This window comes from Mesoplodon bidens (genome assembly GCF_964165515.1).
Source record: "Mesoplodon bidens genome assembly, chromosome: 1".
NCBI lineage: Eukaryota > Metazoa > Chordata > Mammalia > Artiodactyla > Ziphiidae > Mesoplodon > Mesoplodon bidens.
The window spans coordinates 103,479,031-103,498,530 of NC_138176.1; the positions used below are offsets into that span (position 1 = coordinate 103,479,031).

Consider the following 19,500-nt stretch of genomic DNA (forward strand, 5'->3'; position numbering starts at 1 on the left):
CATGTGGTCAGAAATCGTCCCCAAAACTCGGGACGGACCTGCAGACGTCTGGAAGCCATGCCTAATAGTCTTTGGGATGGGAGCGGGGGGAATCTGTCTGGACTCTCCCAAGCCTGCTGACCCCCGTGTTTTTGCTACATTCCGGGCTGATGTAGTCACATCACTGGCCATGATGTGGTGCCGATGAGTGACACAGCAAAGAGCTGGGTGTGAACCCACAAGGGCTGTCTGGCCTCAGCTTCCCCATCTGAGAAATGGGGGTGGTCACACCTACTTAGCAGGTGTGCTGTGAGTATTAAGTGCAGGAAGTGATGCACTCCACCCCTCACCTGCCCCTGCCCATCATCTCTACACTGCCTCAGAGCTGCCCTGCTAGTACTTCCTGCATCTCTCCAACCAGATGCTGACAGGGCCCTGGGGCTGGCTGCCAGGCTTGGATGGGAAATAACAGAAGGGTTGTTAATTACCACGCATCCGAGCCCCGGCCACTTTGCAGGCTTCCCACCCAGCGCATCCCGGCTGAGAGAGCTAAGCAGATCTGTTTTTAACACGGGTTCCGTGTGGGTGATGCAGAGGCTGGGGGAAGACAGGGCCTGTCTGCCCAGCCACCTGCAGACTGGCCCGGGGAGCTCGGCCTTCGGGAAGTCGAGCACCCCTGCCCCGTCCTCAGCGGGAGGGGACCTTGGGGAGCTCTCTCTCTCTCTCTGCCCGCATCCGTGCTGCATGCCAGCTCGATGGAGGCTCCTGTCACTCTGTGTCACGGTGACTTGTACCACGTTTGTGTCCTGCACTGGGCTGGCCCTCCTCTGTGCCCGCTGCCCGGTGTCAGGCCTCCACTGCCCATTTCTACCATGAGTCCTGCATAGCGGGAAGCAAATCTCATCTACGGACCTGCCGATACACTTTGGTGGTTGGGGAAGCATATCCAATAAAACACATGTCAATAATGTGATCTGAAAAGAAAAAAATCCCCAAGCCGGTGACTTTCTTCAGAAGAAGCGCCCTGCCACTCCCGCTTAGAATCCATGTGCCGGCCCCACTGAGCTCCACCGTCACTGGCTTCCCCTAGCGAACTCCTTTTGGCTCAGGTGCCACCCCCTCCAGGAAGCCCCCAGCCCAAGGTCAGGCCTAGGGCGAGGCAAGGGAGGCTCTAAGGTATACAGTTAGGGAGGCACTCAAACTCAGGTGCCCTGGCCCACCTCTCACCCCCCAGAGAGACGGCGCACTCACCCTGGGGACAGTTTCTTTGCCTTCTGTCCTCGTCTGTCCTGGGGTTTCCTGGTGCGAGGGAATCACATGCTCCCTGTACTGTCTCTCTCACCACCACCTTTGAGCTGCCTCATCACCGGGACCCTGAACCACGGAGGTGTTTGGTGAACCAAACTTCTTTGAAGAATGCTGCAATAATAAACCCACTGTCATCTACGGCAGGTTCGCCATGGCCCAGGACTATGCTAAGTCTGGTTTTTGTTTGTTTGTTTGTTTTTTTGCGGTACGCGGGCCTCTCACTGTTGTGGCCTCTCCCATTGCGGAGCACAGGCTCCGGACGCGCAGGCTCAGCGGCCATGGTTCATGGGCCCAGCCGCTCCGCGGCATGTGGGATCTTCCCAGACCGGGGCACGAACCCGTGTCCCCTGCATCGGCAGGCGGACTCTCAACCACTACGCCACCAGGGAAGCCCTCTGTGGGTTTTTTTTTTTTTTTGCCCCACTGCATGGCATGCAGGATCTTCGTTCCCTGACCAGGGATCAAACCCCTGCCCCCTGCAGTGGAAGCTCGGAGTCTTAACCACCAGACTGCTGGGGGAGAGTCTGTTATATACTTTGTTTCCTTTAACTCTCAACTCGCTTCTGCCATGGTAATTCCTATCTTCATTTTACAGAGGAGGACATTGCAGCTCAGAGACGTGAAGTAATTTTCCCAAGGTTGCACAGCTCACAGGAGCAAAGGAGGGCTGAAGCCCAGCTCCATGGGCCTCCAGAGCCTGCACTGCTCCCATCCAACCAGGCCTCTGCTGTGGGCTCCATGTTCCACGAGCTGCACGGCCTAGGCTCCCGGGGCCATCATGGGCACCCCCATCCTGCAAGACACCATCAGCGTGGCTGAGAGCAGGGCCGGGAGGAGTAAAATCCCGAGAACGGGGCTCTAGTTCACAATGGTTATCTCCTCGTCACTTGGTGGGGAGCAGAAGTCAGGTCCACCAGCGTGCTCAGAGTTGCACAGCTAATGGACACGGGGCTGAACCCAGCAGGAGCTGCGGCCTAAAGCAGCTCCCCCGCCGACAAGGGGAGGGCGCTCAGAACTCACCAGGGGCCATGAGAAAATGCAGACCCTGATCCCGCAGGTCCGGATGGGGCCAAGACAGTGTTCATAATAGGCGCCAGGGAGGCTGCTATGCCTGGTCCCAGAGTTTATTAACTGAGTAGCTTTGGAAAGAGCCCATTTTATGGGTGTGTGACCTAGGCATTCGCAGGAGGATCTGTGCTTGGTTTGATGCTCTACTGGTACCATCTTGAAATTCCTAATTCCTTTTGAACAAGGAGCCCCACCTTTGCACTTTGTACTTGGCCTGGCAAATTAAACCCTGGAACTCATGCTTCAGGTGGGCTGGCCGTTAGTCCAATGAAGCTATCAAATATTTGTCTTCAACTGTGTTGCCTCTGATTTTGAGACACCCAGCCTTAAGGGCCCCCAGAACCTAGCTCGGGTGCCATATGTTTCCCCAGAATAGTAAGCAGTGAAAATACATCATTTAGAATAGTCAGGTTCCCAATTTGGAAGAACAATCTGCTAGCCTCCTCTCTGCACGATGCTAATTGCTTTGTTTTCTTTGCTCCAATAATCCTTTCCTTGTCAGCACTTTTTCCTTCCCCCGTCTTTCCTGGCTTGTCCTACTCTGAGGCCAAAAATAGCCCACAACCACAGATTGCTGGGCCCCCGGCCAGAATCACTTCCTCAGGTTCTTTTTCCTTCCGCCTCAGTTGCCACCATGGGTAGGGCCTTGGCTGTAACTGAGGGCTGTCGTGGAGAGGTGACCCGGTACCTAGAGCCCTCATTCTGTGTGGGAAAACCAACACCCATTTCTTGGACCAGGTCCCGTGCTCCGGGCTGGATGGCGATGATGAGGACCTGGGCCCTGCCAGGCTGCACAGCCTCCGCACCTGGAGGGAAAGGCAGGCTCTCTGAGGGTTCCCTGCGGAGAACCCTAGGAATGTTGGGCTGGAGCAAATGAATGTACAAGATGCTGGGGGAAGGGGCAGAGGAGGCATGAGAAAAACTCTGTTGGAGGATGTGTATCACAGAAGGCTTCCTGGAGGAGGTGACCTTCTAAAGGTGCCTCAGTGGATGTGGAGGCGTTTGATAAGCAGATAAAAGGGGGAAGATGTCCCATCATAAAAAAACAGGCTAAACTCATGCTGGGGGCACTGGCAAAGCAGGGACGCCAAAAATAAATGAGAAACGTTCAGCTTTGTTGAAGTTGCCCAGAATTCAGGGCTCAGAAAATTTCAAAGAAACCATTTTCATTTTATCACACTTGGATTTTGTGACATTTTGAGATTTTAAAATCTGATTTTGAATTACCAGTGGTGATGTGGGGGGTGTCTTGATCCTGCTGTGCATTCCAGCCAAAGGGAACAAGACACACAAAGGTGGTCAGGATGTGAACGGTGTCAGCTGGGATGCCGCCTGTTTGCCTTTGGTTATGCTGTCCTCTCTGCCTGAAACACCCTCCCCTGGGTCTGGATCAAATTTCCATTCATTCTTCAAGTCTCATCTGGGTATCACCTCCTCCAGGAAGCCCTTCCTTTTGCTCTGCACCTGGATGATATTTTCCCCCTGCTCTGCCCCCAGAAAGCCTTGTGCATACCTAAATCCTTGCTCGACCTTGCAGTTTTAGCAACTGTGGAAGAATGAATGAATGAACGAACGAATGAGCCTTCATTGCTGTGTGAAACGAGTGGTGAACAGGAATAAGTGAATGAGATTACTTATGCCTTCTGCTCTCCAGGCTACTTAAATATCCCTAAGGATGGTTTTCTCCCAGAGGAGAAAAACAAACGAACAGTTTTCTTAGAGTCACAAACTGAGCTGGAATTGCTCATTCATGCATGTACACATGCATGCATTCCTTCGTGTATCCAGCAGGGCTTGGTTGACCGACAGCTTGGGGTCAGGCCTGTGCAGGGTGCTGGAGAAACCAAAAGATTCCCTACCCCTGAGATCAGGGGGCACAGTCTAGTGGGGGAGGTACATAAGCAAATAGTTGTATTGTAAAAACATTGTGGAAAATGCATCACGAGCAAAAGGCTTTAATGAGCTTCCCTGACCAGACGGCCCAGATGGAGCCGGGCGTGAGAGTTGCTGCCCTGGGGTGGGGCGTGGAGCCAGGCCGAGAGTGTCCAGTGGATACTGAATGAACGGTGCTGTATCCGGGAAAGATGTGGTAGGAGTCTTGGTGATTTATTTCATTTTTCCTCAGTATCCAGGGAAACCAGGTGCTGTGTAGAATACTTAGGAGTTGAAGGACGATGCCAGAGGAGACACAGGACCCCAAAAGACTTCCCAGTAGCCAGAGCTGGACCTATTTGGGCAGCAAAATAAGAAAATATTATTGAAATACAACTCAAAGCATAAACTAAATATTTGTGGGTTCATAGTGATATAAATACATGATTGAATAAGTAAACAAATGGGGGAGAAAAGACAAATCTCCCAGGCAGAAGAATTCCATATAATGTATGTAGCTACTCCACCCTCCAGGAGGGCCACCTGCCTCTCCCCTCCCCACCCCAAGGTGTGGGCTGCGCAAGGCTACTTCCTCCCAAAGGGACAGGATGGAAGCGGGGAGGAATGGAGTAACGTTACAGGGAGACGCCTGGCCAGTGCCACCTGGCCAGCGAGGGCAGCATCATCAGTGACAGGTCACATCCACTGCACGCCCACTACAATGAGGGAGGCACCCCTCATTTTGCTCCTTTCCCCCCTAAAACCCAGAACCACGGCATCAGCACAAGAAAAATATCAGACAGACCCAAATGGGGAGGTAAGTACTACAAAACAGCCGGCCAGTCCTCCTCAAAACTGCCAAGGTCATCAACAGCAAGGAAAGCCTGAGAAACTGTCATAGCCCAGAAGAGCCGGAGGAGACCTGACAACTAAATGTCACGTGGGAACATGGAGCAGGGACAGAAAAAGACGCTGGTGGAACAACGGGTGAACTGTAGTGTGTAGTGTAGATAAGACCAGTGCGTCACTGTTGGGTCCTTAGTGGTGACAGATGTATGATCCTGATGTCAGCTAGTCATGAAAGAGGAAGCGGGGTGTGTATCATGTGGGAACTCTCTGTACTATCTTTGCAACTTTTACGTAAATCTAGAACTATTCTAAACTAAAAAGTTTATTTAAAATTTTTAAAAAATCCTTCTAAACCCACCACGATTAACATCCCCCTGTGTTTCTTTCCATTCTTTTCCGAAATGAAGATGTAATTGACAATACAACATTATATTAGTTTCAGGCGTGCAACATAACAATTTGATGTTTGTCTTGTGAAATGATCACAGTAAGTCCAGTTGACATCTGTCACCATACATAGTTACAGAATGTTTTTTCTTCGGATGAGAACTTTTAAGATCTACTCTTATAGCCACTTTCAAATATGCAGTATAGTTTTATTGATTATACTCACCATGCCGTACTTATTTATCTTATAACTGGACGTTTGTACCTTTTGATCCCCTTCACCCGTTTTGCCCGCCCTCCTCCCCCCACCAGTCTGTTCTCTGTATCTAGGAGCTTGTTTTCTTTTTTCCCTTTTTCCTTTTAGATTCCATATATAAGTGAGATCATATGGTACTTCCTTTCTCCTTCTGATTCATTTTACTTAGCATAACATCCTTAACGCCCATCCATGTTGTCACAAATGGCAAGTTTCATTCTTTTTTTATGGTGAAACAATAATCCTTCCATTCTTCTTTCTATGCATTTTCCACTGATAAAATTATACTTACCTTTATACACCTACCATTGACAAAATTATAATATACTTCCTTACAATTTTGTCAATGTGAAATGTACAGAAATTAGACTCGCTTATAATTTTGTGCTCTGCTTTTTTTTTTTTTTTTTTTGCGGTACGCGGGTCTCTCACTGTTGTGGCCTCTCCCGTTGCGGAGCACAGGCTCTGGACGCACAGGCGCAGTGGCCATGGCTCACGGGCCTAGCCGCTCCGCGGCATGTGGGATCTTCCCGGACCGGGGCACGAACCCGTGTCCCCTGCATCGGCAGCCGGACTCACAACCATTCCACCACCAGGGAAGCCCTGTGCCCTGCTTTTTAAATGTCACGTATGCATGAGCTCTCTTGTCACTAAACATTCTCTGTAAACATTTGTACACGCTCTCTGGCTCCCCTGACCATTCTCCCCTGCCCCATTTTTCCTGCATGGAAATCACACCATGAGGAACATCTCCGAGCACATCTTTGCAGGAATCAGGCTCCACGACCCTCCGTTTGCTGGGGACAGAAGGCTTTTGTGCTGGAGGAGATGAATGACTGCCCCTGGGGAGCTCATTATGTTTCCCTGGAAAGAAAGAACACATTGGGTTATCATTTGTTCACATGAGACAGGAGTTTTGTGCAGTTCATTGATTTGTGCTCTGTGTGTTTAACTGTCTTCTAGAGCAGTGTCCGAGGTTGAGGAAGGCCATCCTGGGGGGCATCTCATTGCCCCACGCCCTCCCGGGGAAAGCCACCCATTTTGTAGACAAGGAAACTGAGGCACAGGGTGTTTGGTCACAGAGACATGGATTTGAGCTGGGTTATCTGGAGACGGAGTGTGTGCCCCCAGCCCCCTACTCCACCAGCACACATGGTTCATTCATTCATCCCCTCATTCCCTCATTAGTTCATCTGACTGGTGGAGTGCCCAGGCCTTGCAGGGGTGGGCTGGGGAGGGGGTCAGTAGTGACCTCCACAGACACGGCCCCTGGCCCAACAGGGCCTCAGTCCCTGGGGAGGAGGCCACTTCCATGAAATGGGGTGAGCATGTGATGGGCAAGTCCTGGGTCCCCAGCAGCCTTGTGGCAGGAGCTCAACCCAGCCTGGGGTGAGGAAGGCCCACCCCAGGGTGGGGCTGTGGCCCATGCTGGGCATGGCCAGGGTGCAAGTGGAGGCTGGGAGGGAGGCCGGTCCAGGAGGGGTCTGGGGACCCTGATAGGAGGGTTGGTGCCTCCTTGGGGCTCCCAGGAACCATGAAGTTTCTACAAGGTCCGTGTGTAGGAGACCCCCGGGCTTCCTGTGTGGGGAACGGACCTTCTGATGATGCTGGAGGTGGGAGTCAGGGCCACAGCGCTGGAGGGTGAACCACGCGGCTCGCGGCCCCTCCACCCCGCGTGCCGGTGCTCCTGGCACTGTCGCAGCCCACCCGGCTGGTCGACCTTCTCTGGCACCAGGGACACAGGAGCTCTCGTGCGTCCCTCCGAGGGGCCCTGCCATTCCACCAAGTGACCGCAAGGCGAGGCAGCCTCCCAAATGGCCCCTACCTCCTGGGTGTACTTGACAGTAAGCCCTCCCCACTGTAGAGCTGTCGGCCGGGCAGGTCAGTGTCCTTGGGTGGCCATACCAAAGTACCGCAGATGAGGCTTCGAACCACAGGAATCTGTTGTCTCAGTTCTGGAGGCCGGATGTCCGAAGTCAGGTGTCGGCAGGGCTGGTTCCCTCTAGGGGCTGTGGGGAACCCATTCCAGGCCCCCTCCCGGCTTCTGGAAGCTCCAGCAGCCCTTGGCTTGTAGACGCATCGCCTGATCTCCACGGGGAGGCCTCACGCCCCACTGTGTGTTTCAGATCATCCTCGTGAGCTCCTCTCTCGCCGACCGGGACCAGAGCCTGTTCCTCAGCACAGACGAGGGCGCCACCTTCCAGAAGCAGCTCATCCCCTTCTCCGTGGAAACGTTCATCTTCCACCCCCGGGTGGAGGACAAGGTGCTGGCCTACACCCGGGAGGGCAAGGTAAGCAGGCTTAGAGCCTCTCCATCATGTGGGGCCTGGGAACCCCCATCACCCCCTTCTCCCCTGGGCCATGTGGTTGGATGCCACCAGGAGCCCTAGGCTTTGCAGGAGAACCGAGCTTGGCACAAATGGGCCCGAGAGCTGGTCGATAGATAGTGGATAATTATGAGGACCCTTCCACTCTGTCCCCCTCTCTCTGCACTCCAGCCACAGGGCCTTCCTCTACTTCCAGAACATTCCACGCACCCTCCCACGCCAGGCCCTTCCCTCAGCCTGGAGGCCTCTTCCACCACCACGAGAGTGAATCGTCCTTCAGACCCCAGATCAGCGTCCCCCGCTCTGAGGGGCTGAGCAGCAGGGCCCCAGGAACACAGGGCACCTTCACAGGGCGACAGAGGAGAGCGTAACAGGGGTCTCTCTCCAGGGCCACTGTGGGTGGGCTAGGAGAGACCCTGGGGCTGAGGAGGGAGCCTGCTAAGGGCCCGTGGAGGAGGGGCCACCCTGACTGTAGGAAAGGCCTGTCAGTTTCCTGCGGCCACTGTAAGAAATGACCACAAACTTGATAGCTTAAAACAATAGAAATGTATTCTCTCACAGTTTCGGAGACCAAAGGCCCAAAATCAGTTTCATGGGGCGAACACCAAGGTGCCTGTGGGCCCCCACTCCCTCTGGAGGCTCTGGGGGGGATCCCTCCCTCGCCTCTCCCAGTCTCTGGAATTCTGTGGTGTGTGGAGGGGTCACTCGGATCTTCAAAGGCAGTGTCTTCAACCCTTCCGGCTCCATCTTCACGTTGCCTCATGGGTGTGTGCACGCGCGTGTGCGCGTGTGTGCGAAAGTTCCCTCTGCCCCACCCGGATGATCCAGGATAATCTTCCCAACTAAACGTCTTCACTGAATCACACCTGCAGAGTCTTTTTTTCTTCCATCTGGTCCCATGCACAGGTTCCAGGGATTATGACATGGATATTTTGGGGGGCCTTTTTCAGCCAACCACCATGCCCAGTAGGAGGCCAGATCCCCCGAGCCATAAGGAAAGGGCGAGGAGGAGGCTGGTCCAGGAGAGGGTCACTCAGCCCCTAGGAACTGCTACTGGGCAGTTGGAGAACAGGAGTCATAGTACCCAGCTCTCTCCCTTCCCGCCCTCCGGTCTTCTGCTGGTGCCTCCCATGGTCTGAATCCCACCAGAAGCCAGAGAGAAGGAGCCTGTGGATGCCGTCTACACAGGGCAAGCCCCCAGGGTTGGATAAAGGTGGAGAAGGCAGAGCCTGGGTCTGGAGCAGATGGAAGCTGTCTAGATCAGGAGCCTCCTTGGCAGCCCCCAGGCCTGCATGGGACCCACTGTTCCACGCTCTCCCAGATTCCAGTGCCTCTCTTTCCCAGGACTGTAATTATGTATTTGTGCCACTATTTGATTATTGTCTGCACCGTACACACACACCTGGGGTAAGCTCTTTGAGGGTAAGGGCTATGCCTGTGTTTTTTCACCATTTTACCTCAAGTACCTGGCTGAAAATATTGAATGGATGGATGGAAGGATGGTGGATGGATGTGTGGATGGATGCATGGATAAGGGGTGGATGGATGGTGGCTGGATGGGTGGATGGATGGATGCATGGGGGGATGGATGGATGAATCAGGTCAGGGACCTCCACATGGAGACTCCTGGCTGGCCTGATCCATGGCTGTCTACAGGACCTGGCCTCCTTGCTGGTCCTCAGTTTAGTGTATCTGCTTTGACCTGGAATACATCACACCCACTCACACATCACTGGCCAAAGCAAGTCTTGTGCCAAGATCTGGTCCTTGCTAACTGACTGAATTTCAGGATGTCCCTGAAATTCCCTGGCCTCACCGGCTGCCTCTGCTCTGGGTGCTTTCCTTTGGAACAGCGTGTATTCTGGGTATTAATAGTGCTACTTAGCCTTCCATGTATTTAGACTAAAGCACAATCACAGAGACTTATTTTCCCACAGAGATTGACTGCATTGCAATTGCTCTTTAATTTATGGTGCCCTGAAAAATTAATGGAGCTGAAATCTCAGTTATTTTCTTTGGGTCTTTTCTGTGACTATGAGGAAAGAAAAAGGAGGGAAGAAAGGCTTCACTGTGGTTGTAAAAGGAATGAGGAATTTGAGGACATTAATAACAATGAGAGCAGGGCTGTTTTTTTAGGCATTATGGTTTCAGCAGGATGGCTGGTCGGACAACACTGACTTTGATACCAACAGACCTGGTGTGTTAGGTAGGCGTCTGCTGCTATAATGCTGAGCAACACACAGCCCCAAACCTCAGTGGCTCACAACAGCAAGCATTCTTTCTTATTCTTGCATGTGCGAGTCAGCGGGGGTCCTGCCGGGCTAGCTTGGGACTGACTAGACAGGCATGCCTCCTGGCAGGGTTCAGGTCTCTTGTTCCGGAACCAGCGGTTACTTGCAGACATGCCGTTCTCATGGTGGAGGGCAGAGGCTCCGAGGGGCAGAGGAAACCACATGAGAACCTCCACGTGTCTGCTTTGACCTGGAAAACATCACATCCTTTCCCGCTGGACAAAGCAAGTCATATGCCAAACCCAGAGTCCACAGGCTGGACGTAAATATCTCGCTCACAAGGACTTGCAGATTTTTACAAAAGCAAACGCTCTCTTCTATTCCCTCCCCTTCCTTTTCCTCCCAGATGCCTGCCCCTTCCTCTAGCAAAGACTGTCCTTCCACCCCTCAGACTGCCCTGTCTCCCTACTTCTAGTTCTCTCCTTTACTGTGTCATTAGAATTTGGGGTGCTCTGAGGCTACCTTATTTGGAGCCTGGACAGCCTCCTTGGGTGAGAGCTGAATGCAGTGGTTTTTTTTTTTTCTTTCAAGGCTCAGCAAATTGCATTAGGCTCCTGGGATCAAAAGGATGTGAGAGCTGGGCAGTCCCTCCCCACGCCAGCTCGCTGGGGACCCCTGGCACGAAACTGACCGGCCTGTTCCCCTCTGCTCAGACCTCAGACCTGCTCACAGGCAGAGTCCAGGGCACTTAACCTCTAAAACATCAATAGACCCACTCATGTTTTATTCTGCTTCCCATCGAGAACCTCCTCTGCTTCCCAGCACTGTGAGAAATTGGTCTGAGCCTGAGACTGTCTTCCAGAAACTTAGTAGAGGAGACAAGACACCTTGGATGGCCAATCAGGGAAACCTTCCTGGAGGAGGGGGGTTGAACAGGGGCTTAGAGAATGAGTCAGGATGTAAGTTTACTTTTTAATACAACTTCAGAACCACAAAGATGGTCGCACGAGAAAAGAAAGAAAATGAACCCCTGCAATCCTCCAGCCCAAATGAAGCCGTGTTTGCGTTTGAAAAGGAGGAGGAGTGCTATCAAGGGGGTGGGGTGGGGCGGGCAAAAGCTCTGTTAAGAAGGGATGAGTCTGGGGCTTCCCTGGTGGCGCAGTGGTTAAGAATCAGCCTGCCAATGCAGGGGACATGGGTTCGAGCACTGGTCTGGGAAGATCCCACATGCCACAGAGCAATTAAGCCCGTGTGCCACAACTACTGAGCCTGTGCTCTAGAGCCTGCGAGCCACAACTACTGAGCCCGTGTGCCACAACTACTGAAGCCTGCACGCCTAGAGCCCATGCTTGGCAGCAAGAGAAGCCACCGCAGTGAGAAGCCCACACAGCACAACCAAGAGTAGCCCCCGCTCGCCGCAACTAGAGAAAACCTGTGCACAGCAACAAAGACTCAAGGCAGCCAAAAGTAAAATAAATCTTAAAAAATAGATAAATTAATTTAAAAATAACTTTTTTTAAAAAAAGGGATGAGTAGAGGGTGCTGTCATCATGAGAACAGCTTTGTGAGCAGCGAGAATCTCACAGCTCAGAGTGTGTTCCTTTTTGCTCTGACTGTTGTGTCCGACAAGGCTCAGGGCAGGAAAGAGAACTCACTCTGGATATTTTAAGCAGAAAAAGGATTTAGCGTGGGGCGTTGGGTGCTCTCTAAACTGTTGGGAGGGCTAGAGGTACGGCTTCAGGCCAGACTCCCAAGGATCCTCCCAGAAGCCTGTGAAGCTGGACCAGCATGGGAAGGTGGGGGATTGAGAGCTCCACTGGGGTCACCAAGGTCAAGAACATGCAGCTGAAGCCGGGGTCCAGGCATCTGAAATCACCTCTGCTGCAGCCCACACTGCCTGGGAACGTCCACAAAGACAGAGATTTGTCCAGATGCCGCCCCCACCACATCTGCCCCTCCACCCCACAGAGGTGGAAGATGGATGCCGAGCACAAACCCAGGAACTTGCTGGCCAGCAAAACAGAGTTACTATATGATCCAGCAATCCCACTCCTGGGCGTATATCCAGAGAAAACTGTTACTCGAAAAGATACATACACCCTCCATGTTCATAGCAGTATTATTCACAATAGCCAAGACATGGAAGCAACCTAAATGTCCATCGACAGATGAATGGATAAAGAAGATGTGGTACATATATACAATATATACAATATGATGGAGTATTACTCAGCCATAAAAAAGAATAAAAGAATGCCATTTGCAGCAACATGCATGGACCTGGAGATTATCATACTAAGTGAAGTAAGTCAGACAGAGAAAGACATATACCATGTGACATCACTCATATGTGGAATCTAAAAAAAAAATAGATACAAATAAACTTATTTACAAAACAGAAACAGAACTACAGACATAGAAAACAAACCTATGGATATGTTAGGAGGCTGGGATTAACATATACACACTACTATATATAAAATAGATAAACAACAAGGTCCTACTGTATGGCACAGGGAACTATACTCAATATTTTGTAATCTATTCCCTTCTAAGGGAAAAGAGTCTGAAAAAGAATATATATATATACATATATACCTATGTATATATATAAAACTGAATCACTGTGCTGTACACCTGAAACTAACACAACATTGTACATCAACTGTACTTCAATATAATAAAATAAAATAAATGGCCCAAGGCAGCAGGAAACTGCCTCCGTGGCACTGTCCCCTTCCAAACCTCGCATGCGTGCATCTATCTGACCCAGAATTCTAGCTGCAAGGGAGTCTGAGCAATGTTGGATCTCAGCTTTTCAGCCTTTGCAGTATGCCCAGGTGCCCTACAGGAAGGGAAGGAAGGATGCTGAGTTCCAACCATCATACCCAACCTACCACTGAAAGCCGGGTGGAATTGCAATGCTTCTAATAATTGTGTGAGACTTACTAGCACACGTGTCTGTGAATGGAATGCACCTTTCCTCTGACTTCCTCCTCCTCCTTTTCCTTTATTTCTCCCTCGTTCTCACTTCTGATCATTTTACCTTTACATCAGATCAGAATATCTTCTGATCATTTTATTTTTCTTAGAGGAGTGGTCTAGAGAAAGTCAACCCTTCCCCAGGACATGGCTGTGCGGGTTTTAGCTGCAGTAACTAGGATGTCCCTGATGTGTTTATTTGCCGGTGTTTGTCCTTTATTCAGCAGAAATGTTCTATTTCTGCAGCAGTTGGTTGTGTGTTATGCAATCACCTCCCACGAGAGCAAATTGGAAAGGCTTCATAAAGTTCTGGGGCAGATATCATAAATGCAAGTGCGTCGGTGGTGATGACAATGATAACGCCATCCATTAATCCGGAGGTTACATAATCCTGAGACTGATGGCCTCAGACTCCTTTTTATTCACTTATTGCCTGAGGATAGGAGCTGTGCTCTCCCGATTGGCAGATGGGTAAAGTGAGACTGTCCTGAGAGGAAGGAGTCCACCGGGTGGTGGGAGAGGGGAAGAGGGGTGTTCCAGGCAGAGGGAACAACACGTGCAAAGGGCCTAGAGGCAAGAGAGAGAGAAAAGGTGGGTCCAGAAAACAGCAAGAGTTGAATACAGCAGGAGCCTGGGGCTTGAGGAATTTGGGGAGGGGACACTGGCTCTAAGTAGCCAGGGTTTGGGGAGCCCTGGAGGGGTAGCTGGGGGCAGCAGCTGGCACCGGGTGGAAGACAGACTAAGATGCAGACTCTCAGTCTCTTTGAGTAAGAAAATCTCGCAGCCTGAGTGTTTTCTCCCTGCAGATGAGAGCAGAGGAGAGGAGCTTAACAAAGAAAACTCCCAAGTTTAAGAAAAAGGGACAACTGTTATACAGTTGTCACCAGGTCACAAAGTGTCAGTCAGACAACTATTCAGAGTGACTTTCTTTCTCGGTGATTTTTACGGGTAGGGACAGCCATCCTGAAGTGGGGCGTCTTCTCACAAGACCCCGAGGTTAGGAGATGACCTTTGCAAGGAGGAATCACTCACGCAGGGGGCGGTCTGCAATCCTGCAGCTGCGGGGAAGAGGGAGAGAACGTTTTCCTGAAATTTCTCTCCTAGGCAGTCGGGGAATCTGTAGTTTTCAGGGCTGCTGTTGGCAAGGGGGAAAGGCGATTCGGACACCCCAGAGTGACATTGTGGGCAGGAGCAGGACTGAACAGGATCGCAGGGCCAAGAGGGAGTGTTACGCTCACGTCTGCAGTCTCCGTCTCGCCCCGGGCAGCTCTGTCTAGGAGGACGGTGGGCATGACGCTCAGTCCGGGGGCTTCAGAGCCCCAGTTCAGCGCACGCCTTGCCTGTGTGAGGTCCTGACATGCGGGACCCGCTTGAACCCTCCTGACCTCCTTAAGGAGGATGTCACCCATTTTACAACTGAGAAAAGCCGAGGTTCACCTGGGTGACTCCAGAAAGGGAGGGCAGGGATCTGAGCCCAGGTGTGCCGGCCCCAAACTTGGGAGACAGGGGCCTGGGTTTCCGTGTTGCCGTTGGGGACTGCCCAGCCATTCTGGAGAGGAAGGAGGAGGCCAGGCCTCCTCCAGCAGGAGAGGGACCACTCCCCATCCCATTAGCCTCCCAAATAGAGCAGACAGAGGGCCACCACGTGAGCAGAGCTGCCACCACCTGCTTAACTCTTCTCTGACTCCCCACCCCTGAGAGATGAAGTCACAGCTCTGCCACATCCTCAGCATCTGGCTGTGAGCCTTACTTTTGCACAGACTGAGGCCCAGCACCTGGAGGCCGACTTGCTGTTTGCTGAGCACCTCCCACCCCCCTACATCCTGCTCCCAGGCCTGTGCTCGGGAACTCCCTCCCCCTGGAAGGGCCTCTGCCCTCCTCTGCCTGCAGACATCCCCACGACCCCAGTGATGCACTGATGCCAGGCAACAGGCAGTGTCCAGGGAGGAACAAGGAACCTCCAGATGGCTCACGGAGGGACCCTAACACAGGGAGCTGGTCACAAAGGCATCGGAAGGGCAACAGGAGCAAAACAGGATGGCGGTTTACCCCCAGAACAGAGGCTGCAGACATCCCCGCCACCCCTGGGCTGGAGGGGAGGGGAGGGGTATGTGGGGGCCAGGGTCCCACATGCGCTCGCGTGTGTGTATGTGTGTGTATGCACGCTCCAGCCCCATGGGGCCAGGACCCCACAGGCCCCGGCTCCCCTCCTACCACCAGGCCCCAGTGAGGACTGGAAGGTTCAGGGGGCAAGTGAAAGTACGTGTTTGCTCGTGTGTGTGCGTATGTGTCTGTGGGTGTGTGCATGCGTAGTTGTGTCTCTGTGTTTGTGTGTGTTCACACGTGTGTGCATGTGTATAAGCACGTGCACTTCTGTGTCTGGGGGCCGGGTGGCACATGCGCTTGTGTGTCTCCCTGTGTATATATGCTTGAGTGTGTGAGCTTGCGTGTATACGTGTATCTGTGCACATGTGGGCTTCTGTGTGTCTGTCTCCATGTGTGCATGTCTGTGAGTACAGGTATGCATTGTAGGGGTGCTCGCACACGTGTTTCTGTGTGAGCTGCCCCAGGGCCCTGGGCACCATCCTCCCTCCTGCTCCCCCAGCATCTGGCAGGTGTCTGTGCTCAGGGACAATCCTTTGCCTTCGGGTCTGTCGTTTCTCCTCCTGGACCACGAGCTTTGCAGACGCAGGACCGGCTGTGGCTCAGCCCCGGAGCTCTGGGCTGGGGAGCCTGTGCTGTACTTGGCTTCTCTTGGCCTCCAGGGTGTGGAGACGCATCTGGGAAAGCACCAGGGCTGTGATGGGGAAGCTCACACCCATCATGGCCACCTCTTGCACATCACACTGGCTCCCAGGGCCTTGGTTTAAGAAATGCAGCTATTGAGGGGCTTCCCTGGAGGCGCAGTGGTTAAGAATCCACCTGCCGATGCAGGAGACACAGGATCGAGCCCTGGTCTGGGAAGATCCCATATGCCACGGAGAAACAAAGCCCGTGCGCCACAACTACTGAGCCCGCGCGCCTAGAGCCCGTGCTCCCAACAAGAGAAGCCACCACAATGAGAAGCCCGCACACCTCAACAAAGAGTAGCCCCTGCTTGCGGCAACTAGGGAAAGCCCACATTCAACAACGAAGACCCAACGCAGCCAAAAATAAATAAATTAATTTAATTTAATTAATAAATTTATAAAAAAAGAAAAGAAAAGAAAAGAAATGGAGCTATTGAGTCCCAGTGGAGGTTGGTGCAGGATGGAGCGGACGCTCCAGTGTGCGTGCTCCCCCACCCCACCCTGTCCTGTGATCCCCAGAGAGCTGTCCCCTCCCTCCCCTTCAGGTCTTGCCCTGTGGCCCCTGCAGGCGTTTCCCAAGCCCACTCTGCTTGCTTGAGGCTCGGTCCCCAGGTCAGAGCCCTAGACGCCGCCTCCCCCTTCCCTCCTCCTAGGACCTGTTCAGCTCTCTAAACAGGCCCCTTCCGGAGTCCTTTCCTCCTCTCCATGAGCCTGCAGCTCAGGACCGGACTGAGGCCTGGCCTCCTTGGGGCCTCCCTGCCTCTGCCCCATGGCAGCTGGCCTCAGCCCTCCTGAGAGCCTCATCTTGTCCAGCGGCCTGGTGGTCTCAGACAAGGCTGGCTGTGTACTTTACAGGGTCCAGTGCAAAATGAGAAACATTTAAATATTGGGACAAACCCTTTCTTCCATGGTCTCTCTCTAGCTGTCACGGTGTCTTTATGAGCTACTAATGTCATACTCCCTGTGCATAGGGACGCAGGCAGGGTTGACGCAGACCTCTCAGGCTCCCAGGGCCTCAGGACTCAGTGCACAGCCACCCAACCTTGACCCTCCCCAGGCCCAGGCCTCCCCCAGGGGTGGAAGGCGGCAGCGGCCCTGGAGGCGCTGGCAGAGCCGCAGGAACCTGGGCTCTGAGCCCCACACCGGCTCGTTGCTCCGTCCGGCTCTGCTCACAGATCTTGAGTTCAGAGATAAAATTATTAGGTTCTTCAAGTTAGCGACCGCAGAGCATTAAACCCCAAGCACAGGCCCTGGGCTACCGTAGCAGTCAAGGCCCCAACCAGGCTTCAGAGGTCTCTGCTGTGTCCTGACCTGACCGTCTCACCTTTCCTGCTCCCTCCTCCAGAGCGCCCTCCCTCCGCCCCACCGCATAAAGGACATTCAGGTCCCTCCTGGGTGCCTGCACTCAGACACACCTCCTCCGGGGACCTCTGCCCCTGTCTCTGGGCTCCTACCAGCTGGCCTGGGGTCGAGACTGGCCTTTTATGGAGCCCCCGTGCCTGACCTTCTGCCGCTTGGAGGCTGGTCTGCACCCACCTGGAGTACAGGGCCTGACCCCAACAGGTCCTCGCCAGGTTGGACAGGACCGGCCAGCCTCCACTGGGGCAGTCATCATCCAGGGGTGATGCAGCTCTCAGAAGAGGCTCACTCCTCATGTCATGACCAAACTTTTCTCTCTCCTCCTTCTACCCTAAAGCTCTACGTATCGTCTGACCTGGGGAAGAAGTGGACTCTTCTTCAGGAGCGAGTGACCAAAGACCATGTGTTCTGGTGAGTATGGCCCTGCCAGGACCCAGGGAGCCCCGGAGAGGCCAAGTCAGCCCCCTCAGCCCCCAGCTCAGGTCCCCCACCTTCTCCTCTCTGCCCCAGCCCTGCCCTCCTCATCCCAGGGGGGCCTCCGGGGCGTCCTCTCTGCTCTGCTGGGACAGCATAGGAAAGGGTTGAGAGCTGGGGCTTGGTGTCACTCAGACCACATGCGCACCCACGAACCAGCTGTGCAGTTTCGCACACGTGAATCTCCCTCTCTGGACCTCCGATTCCCCCATAGTAGGGAGAGGCACTAATGCACATAGAGCTGGCCCAGTGCCCGACACACAGCAGGCCCACTGTCCCCCTCCCCACGGACACCCCTCCCCCTCCCCCCCTGCCCCTGCCTCTCCTGTCCTGGTCCCGACTCAGCCCCCCGCTGACAGCCCAGCGGTGCAGCCTCTCCTGCCCCATGGCTTGCTCGGCCCCTGCCGGTCTTGGACCCTCATTCCTGCCCCAGCCGGTGCCCGGACCCCCTCCGCCTTGGTGTCATCTCTTGGGAGCCACTCAACGATCGATTTGCGCGGAGCTCTAGTCTCACTGCCCCAGCGAGAGGCTCCGGTGCTCAGGAAACACCTGTTGGATAAGCGAGTGAGGCCCGCGAGCATGAGACATGGACTAGGTCCAGGGCTTTTGCAGAGGGAGCAGAAGCCAAAGGCAGGGCTCAGAGCCCACGCTGGCGCCCCTGACCCGGCTGCCACCCACCCCCGGCCTGAACCACCTCTGGAGATGCATGCAGTGACACACGTGCTCTTTCCACCAAATTGCGTTTTCCTGAGTGTGAAAATGACACACACTCACATCCTCTCCTTTCTTATCTCATTTGGGCTGCACACGTATGCCCAGGCCTCCCAGCCAGGCACAGCCCTGCGTCCCCATGACAAACACTGTGGGAAGAGCTTCCCATCCCGTCCTGTTCCTTCTGCATCTTCATGCTAATCGGGGCTAGCAACTAGTTTGCAGACTTAGGGCCACAGCCTGAAGGGAAGCTTTGGTCTCGCCTCTGGAACAACGGCCTGGGGCTGTGCCTTCCGCCGCGGGGCAGGGGGTGGGGGAGTGTGAGGGCTCCCTCCACGTGGCCGCCTGGCCGCCCTCGAGAGGTCCCGGGTCCTTCCTCAGAAACTGGAGCGCGGCATCAATCACAGGCCCTGTCATTCTTGTCAACTGTTAGCCCGCAGGGGCTCAAGGAGGTGGGGAGGGGGGCCAGGAGGTGGGGTTTCTGAGACTGGAGACCCCTGGGGCCACAGAGAGAAACAGCCCGCAGACACTGAAAGCCAAGTTGGTGCTCATTCAGACACGTTGTTATCACGGGCAAATCAAATTATGTCTTCCCTCAGGTTTCTCAAATTGCTCCAAGTCGTTATGCGAGAGGAATAATCACGCCAGACACTTGTCTGCTCGAGGCCCAGGAGTCTCCCTGGGAACGTGGTGACAACACAGGGACGGGCGCCTCTTGTAAACAGTGAATAATGCTGTTTTGACAGCACTTCCAAGGCGCTCTCTGTCCTTGAACTGACAGCGGGAATCGCTGATGTCCCGTGTTCTGTCTGAGACTCAGACCCTTAATGTTTTGAGAAGCTTAAACAAGTGAGCTCCTTAGACTGGCCTCATGGGGCCATGGCCGGGGGCTGGGAGACCTACTATGT

General features: G+C 53.6%; 1 protein-coding gene across 2 annotated transcripts in view; it reads left to right on the forward strand.

Moving 5' to 3' along the window:
* Positions 1 to 19,500, forward strand: part of SORCS2 (sortilin related VPS10 domain containing receptor 2) — a 554,389-nt gene that overhangs the window by 457,321 nt on the left and 77,568 nt on the right. For both annotated transcript variants that reach the window (XM_081229160.1, XM_081229161.1), the window contains 2 exons: positions 7,846 to 8,010; positions 17,745 to 17,818. In XM_081229160.1, the coding sequence (XP_081085286.1) occupies positions 7,846 to 8,010; positions 17,745 to 17,818 (239 nt within the window). The remainder of the gene's footprint in view (positions 1 to 7,845; positions 8,011 to 17,744; positions 17,819 to 19,500) is intronic.